General features: G+C 40.6%; 1 protein-coding gene across 1 annotated transcript; it reads right to left on the reverse strand.

Annotated features, from left to right (window-relative positions):
- Positions 1-3,935: 3,935 nt before the first annotated feature.
- PLA2G12A (phospholipase A2, group XIIA) lies at positions 3,936-6,414 on the reverse strand (the record flags this gene model as incomplete). Its single annotated transcript, XM_010180284.1, has 3 exons — positions 3,936-4,054; positions 5,099-5,264; positions 6,338-6,414. Coding segments are annotated over 3 exons (362 nt in total), but the record flags the coding sequence as incomplete, so codon positions are not given.
- Positions 6,415-7,228: the final 814 nt, after the last annotated feature.

The raw sequence follows: 7,228 nt of genomic DNA on the forward strand, positions 1-7,228 counted from the left end.
CCTACCTGCCGGCCGCCGCTCAGAGCCCGACATGATCGTGGACAAAGACACCTCGGCTCCGCGCCTTGCCTTGCCTTGCCTTTCCGGGTCACGCCCGCCTCTTCGGCCCACCCCGCGGGGGCTGAACGTAAGAGACGGGGCGGGAGGAGGTGGGGAGAAGTGCTTCGGGGCCGTGAGGGTTGCGGAGGTCCCGGTGGCCGGGGCGGGAGGCACCGGCAGCAGCACTCGGCGAAAAGGCTGCTGCCACCGGGCCGGGGGATGGCCAGCTGCGGGGGCTTCAGCCCTTCCCGGGGCTGCGGGCAGGCCGCCGCGCCCTGAAGGTAAATCCGTGGCAGCGCCCTGCTCGGGAGATTGCAAGAGTCGGCTGGCGCAGGGCGAAGCTTAGCCGGGAAAATTAAAGGATGATGCGTTAAAGCGTTTTCCAGTACTTTTAAAATTTGCAAGACATTACCTGTATTCCTATGATGCGTGCTTTAGTGGCCATGTTTCATTAACTGAACTGTCATATACAAAGGCATCACCCTGAAATGCGGTAAGAAGCTACTGTGTTTACTATGAGATTCCTCAAAACTGCACTAGAAGTCCCCATAAAGGCACGTACTGTTACGCAAAATGTATTTTCATTTGGGCTCCCACACATAAACCCTTAAGAGGTTTGGATGCAGATAATTCTGCAGCTTTGCTCTACTCTTGCATCAGTTCTCTTCGATGATCTTAGAACTGTGAAGAGAGCACCAAGGCATTGAAGAGAGTGCTAAAGTAGCCTAACAAATTTCCTATCATCTGGGCTATTTCTACCTAGACTCTAGGATAAACTCGAGTGTGAATACACTCTTAGAGATTGCTGCTAAAAGCACAAAAGGAGGTGTCTTTAGAGCGCGATTTTAGGTATTTTTAACCAGCCTGTTTGACCTGGTTTTACACAGGCTTCTTCCATGACTAAATCTTTTTGACAAAGATGTCTCCCTTTTGGTTGAAGGAGTTATGAGTATTTCTAATTGCCTTTGCTTGCTTTCCCCTTGTTTGGGCTTGTTATCCTCTGACTGCCAGTAGGCAGCTAAATCAAGATAAAACCATTGTTTAAAGTGTCTTTGTGTGTACTTTAGTTCAAACATGGTACTATTATAAGTTTCGTGTCTTCTGCTGTGAAACATTTAGACTCTTTATCAAGGAGATTCTTTTTGCAGACTGTAAATCCTAGATCTCTCAGCTCACACTAGAGCTGCCCCAAAACCCAATGGCAGCAAAAATCCTGTGAGGAAGTTGTAGCTGTAGAACCTAAATCTAGGACTTTGTAAGAGCTTTCTATTCAGCAGAGGCTAAACTTCTATCAGCCATGTTCCTCAGTCCAACAATTAGCTTAGATCCTAATAGGACAACCAAACATCTTTCCCACTTTGTTTTGCTGGAGGCTGAGATCATACTCAGTCAGCCGCTGCGTCCAGGTGAGTCACCAGTAACTTGATTATGTACATGAAACCTAAGGTAGCATTTGACTGATGTGCGTTTCCTGCTTATTTTAACACATAAAAGTTTTTGTTACACATGAATGTGCATGTTTTCAAACACTTTCAGGTTGTTGCGGTAGCTCCACTGTAAGTGGGCATTTTTAGAAAAAGCAAACTGCCGTTTGAAGAGGGAATTTTGATTGTGGACACACTGCTGTTGTTCAGATCATCCAGGAAAGCAAAACAGCTTGAGGAAGGCAATTAGATTAAGACTTTAACCTGTAAAAAAAAAATACTCCAATATTTAAAGGGTATTACTGATGATGTAAAAGTATGGAGTACTGAGTCAAATGCAAAGAGCTGCTATAAATAATATTTTTTACATACATACATAGAAATATGTAAATTGTTAAACAGTATGATTAATCCTGGGGGTGATAGCTAGCCTTCATTTTGGGGCTGTAGCCTGTAAAATGCATTTTGTATAGTTTGCAGGTAACTCTAATGAAGGATTTCTGCTACAAGAAAAGCTTACACAAAGACTCCCTGGAAGAAGTCAAATGTCTTTGTATGCAGAGCTGTCAAAGTGTCATCTGTTGTGCTATCTAGCAGCTCTAAAGCTCTTTTTAGTGTCTTAAATAATTTGAAGGAAACTCTGGAAGGCTTTCATGACATAATTACAGGACAGTACAGAAGGGGAACAAAACCCAGCTCTTTCCAACAGTGAAAATTTTCTGTGTTCATTTAAGCATCTAGTTTAAGCTCATTTCTATGCAACTCAGCAGCCACCTAGTTGAATTATAGTGTTTTGGACTCACTGTGGTATTTTTTCTTTTATTTTAAACAAGCAATGCCATTACCATTCCCTGCTTTGGTGCTAAAAGACTATGGCAGAAAATAAATTTTACCAAATTTAGAGGAACCACAAGTTCTTCAAGCACAGTTTTGTAAAACTCTATAGTAATACTTCTCTTGAAGTGCTGTTTCATATCCACAAATATGAAAAGAAACCATGAAGCCCAGCCAAAGAACTTTAGCAGAAACTTTATTCTATGAGGCACTTACAGTCAGTATACTGTACAGTAAGAACTAGTGAAAAAAAAACAAAAATACCACAAAAAATGGTAAAGAAAAAACATATAAAAGTATTTATAGAGGAGGAATCACATTACAGTCCATCAGTCTGGTAAATTGTAGGCTTTTAGCATGGTTTCCACTCCCTGTTCACAGGTGGAATATTTTAACTTTCAGTCCTCTCCTCCTGTGGATTTCCAAGGCAGAATCAGAGCAAATCAAAACCTTTCACAGAGGACCTAATGGAAAAGTTAACTAAGGTCTGACAACTGGAGATAAGCAATGAAAGACCAGTACAGAGAACAAACCCCAAATAATTCAGATACGGGGTGGTTTCAGCTAGAGAAGTTGCAGAGGGAACAAATGACAGAAGTACAGGCTCAGATGTTTCTTTGCCTCACAGAGGTCATGGAAACAGATGACAGAAATACAGGCTCAAGTATCTGTCAGCCTCACAGATGGCATTTTAAATAAAAAGGTTTGTTGGGTATACTGACCCTGTCTGTGGAACTTTCTTTTCATCAGAATGGACTAAATGAAGGCAAACATGAATACAATAACCAAATGGTGCCACAAGACAAATATAAATCAACTTCTTTGAACAATATATTCTTTCTATGCATATAATACACAACACAAAATGTTTTATTTGAAAAATAAACATTTGATTAATTTTTAAAATAACATAGCAACTACACTCCACCATTGTGTCAAATCACAAGTATATCCGTAGGTTGCAAACTTCATTTCAGTGGTCAAGCCTTTAAGGATCAGCATATTTGATCTGAAAAGTGCTGCAGAAGTAAGGTTGATATAGAATCAGGTAGAAAAATACAGTGCAGATGTGCACTCTTGCTAAAGGTTTGGGGTTTTTTGTTTGTTTTCCTTTTTAAAAAACAAACTCATGGGACAGCATACATCAGAGAGCTGAAGGCAACTGTACCAAAAGGATGAAAGTACAGACTATTTAAGATGCCATATTAATGCACACAAGACGCTCTTTTCTGTTGGATCTATCAGATGCATCAACTGCTAGTAAACCTAAAATTTGACCTATATGAAAAATCATCTGAGAATTCAATACAACTCTTCTCGCCTCTGATTTCCCCATTATGGAGTTTTCTTAAAAACTTTAAAGCGGCACTAGTGTTTTACAATAGGATACCCTGAGCGGACATACACCAAAGGAAACTATTTTCAGTTTCCGAGCTTCTGGCATAAAGGGGAAGAGAAGGAAGACTTGTTTCTTTTTTACATTAGGAAGAATATCATAGAGACTTTCAAACTAGCATATTCATGTCAGTGTTTACTATATTATTGTCTGAAAAGCATAAAGCTTTGTAACCAAACACTTGCTTAATTCCAGCTGAGTCTTTGACTTTCTTCTACACCATGACAGCTTGGTATCTTCTTTCAGAGATCTGTCTTATCCTCATACTGACACATACATGCAGCTCTCTGGCTATCCAGGTATGGTTTACATCCTAAATGTATCACCGCATCAAACAACAGCTGAACAGTTGATTCACAAGCTGCAAGTAAAAGATTTCAGTTAAAAGTACTCTTTGGATGCAATATGAAATAACAGAAATCACTCTGGCGAACTGAGAATTATTTTAAAAAAGAAGCAATCTTCTCTGGGCACAGCAAATAGATTGTCAAATGAAAGACCAAACCAGTACAGAATCATTTAAGTTGCAAGTAAAGATTTTTCATGTGCCAATCAAAAGGAACAAGAAAATTTATTGCATTTGGTGGAATATTACCAGTATTGAAAACATCACTTAGTCTTGGAAAGATGAAAGATCTGTTTTACCCCCTCACTTTTTACATCCCAATTTATGCACAGGTTGCTATCTTTAACAGCAGCTCAACAGAACTGAGCAAATATCCACCAGTTCTAACACTAAACACTAATATGATGACTTCTTTGCAGTTAAACGAATGTGAGAAGTTCAAACATAGGCTTGTTCTAAAAATTTTGCTCTCAGTGGGACGACCTAGTGTAAAAGTGACATTGTCCAGGTTAAAAAGCGTGGTTATGTCATGTATTGATCAGATGCAGGCCAACAACCAGAAGAAGTATCACATATCCTGTTACTGAAAAAGCTAAAGTTTATCCACTAAGGGTGATTTATTACTTCCACTGTAACAACGTATTATTTTAATATCTTACTTCATAAAAGGAAGCAATTCAGTATTTTCCCACAGTTTACTAGCAGTCACAAGTAGTAGACGTTTAGAACTCACTCAGCAGAAGAGTAAATATTCAGCTGTGCTACAGTAAATGCAAGAATTATACATGCATTTTGATCAAGTTGTATTCCCGTATTTATACTCCTAAATGGGAAGCATCATTTTTCCCCTCAAGGGTAGTTTTAACCGTGATCATTTTCCTACCCTGCATCACTGCTCTGCTGTACAAGTGTCTGGGCTGCACCACAGAGGGACAGAACGAGGCATCTTTCAGCAACAGCATCAGTTTATGAAAATGTGGCATTACTGTGCTGCACAAAGATTCTTTGCCAAATAACCTCCGTTAAACTTGAAAAAAAGAAAGGTTTTCTCACACTTACCCTGCACACTCTCTGAGATTCCAAGTGTTTTCTGCACATCTCTGCAAATTTTGGAGAGGCAGGTCTGAAACTGCTCATCACAATCATTTTTTTTATTGCCACAAGTATCATAGCATCTGTCGTGGTGATTGCAGCACTTTGTCATCGAAGGGATACCGATATCAAACTGTGAAGAAAATCACACACACTCCATTGGTATTCCAGTTAAGAAAAATATGAATAGACTATAACAGTTAGAAATTAAAAATGAATGCAATCAATCCAGCTGTCATTAACTTACCTATTTTGTTGTTCACCTCTACTAAGTTGTGGTGGCTTGGCCCTGTCCAGCAGCCAAGCAGCAACAGAGTTGCTTGCTCACCCCCTGCAGCTCTCCACAGAATGGAGAAGGTGAATGAAAGAGGGAAAAAGTGCCCCAAAATAAGCAGTGCTAAAGCAGTCGTTCACCACATCCCACAAACGGATGGATGCCCAGCCAGTCTCTGAGCAACAGCCACCTCGGAAGCCAAACACACACACCACTACCCTCCTCCCTTCTTCCGCTGCTGCAGATCTTACTGCTAGCATGACTCTGTGTAATATGGAATATCCCCCTGGCCAGTTCAGGTCAGCTGTCCCAGCTGTGTCCCCTCCCAACCTCTTGCCCAGCGCCAGCCTACACTCTGGGGTGGCAGATGGGCAGAGCTGAGAAAAAAGAGAAAGTCCCAAAGCTGTGCAATCACTGTTCAGCAGTAGCCAAAACCATCAACAGCTTTAGCTCAAAATCTCAAACATAGTGCCAAGCAGCCTTCTAGAAAGACAGTTAACTCCATCCCAGCCATACTCAATATATAAGCCAACCCATATTTTCTTTCTAGCATTAAGGAAGATGAGTTAGCATCAGTAAGGACAGAAAGTCAGAGCCAAAGCTTCCACTCCCACAGGGCTACACTTGGGGCTATTCGATGCTTTCAAGGTTGTGAGAACAAAACACAGTTAAAAAATAAGAAATTAATCATCATCATTCTATATCCCTCTAATACTTTATGTCAATGATGAAAATGTTTATGCTATGTTCATTTATAATGCTAACATTTTCCATGTGTTTTTACCAAAGCCTGCGCTGGAGGTGATAAAAGCAGGGACATAGTACAAGAATGCTGTCTCATCCTTAGAATGGGAGGTGGCAAAAACTGCCCACATTGAGGAAAGCGGATGTATGAAAGACACACAAAGAAGCCTCAAAATGGAAATGCTTACCTGAACGCCAAATAGAGGGGATCCACAACCATTTGGTGGTGAAGGTTTATATCCATAGCGAGGAAATGGCTTTGATCCTGAAAAAGGTAATTTATCATGCCTCAAATCGATTTTTTGCACACAATTTTAGTACTGTCAAAACTCATCACAGGCAGTGGTTTGGCTTAAGACAGTATAATGTATATTTTAACTTAAACATATATTTAGGCACCTGAATATCAACAATTCTTACTGAATCACAACTTAGGGGTACTAAGCATGTTTCCAAAAAAGGGGGACAAGACACCTGAGCAAAGTGTTAATGTTAGCTTGTAGCATTAAAGAACAGAGTAATTTAGAGTAAGTTCATGAATACTTCATATATGCAAGCAACAGTAGCACTCTGATTTTTTTAACTTAAACTTTAAAAATAGCTGGAATGAAACTTCTGTTTTACTTCTACAACTGTAACATTAATAAAGTCTGAATTAGTAGAGACTACTAAAGTTATATGTCCCTGAACTAGTGCATCAAGACAGCGAATTCTGCATCCCGAGTTAAGGAAGACTGTGGAGTTAATTTGAGAAATGACCCTTCACCTTGTTTCCATATCGTAAACAAACTGAGGCCACAATTAAAAATAATGGAGAAGAAAACACGTATTTGAAAAGTGCATATTCTAGCAGAGGAAATGTCACAGTGTCCTGGCCACTCTTGTGGAGTCAGTCAGGGTGCCACTACCAAACTCATCTCCGGGTATAACAAATACTCCTGCCCTGTACGCAGGGGTAAAGCGATTCAGCCGAGAGAGACCGAGAGGACGTGCGTGAACCTCCCAGTCTGGGGCGCTCCTGAGGCGCCGGTGAAAAGCCTGGCAAGAAACCCCTTTTCAGGAGCATCCCCCGCCTGGCA

This window comes from Mesitornis unicolor, unplaced genomic scaffold, assembly GCF_000695765.1.
Source record: "Mesitornis unicolor isolate BGI_N332 unplaced genomic scaffold, ASM69576v1 scaffold49472, whole genome shotgun sequence".
Taxonomy (NCBI): domain Eukaryota; kingdom Metazoa; phylum Chordata; class Aves; order Mesitornithiformes; family Mesitornithidae; genus Mesitornis; species Mesitornis unicolor.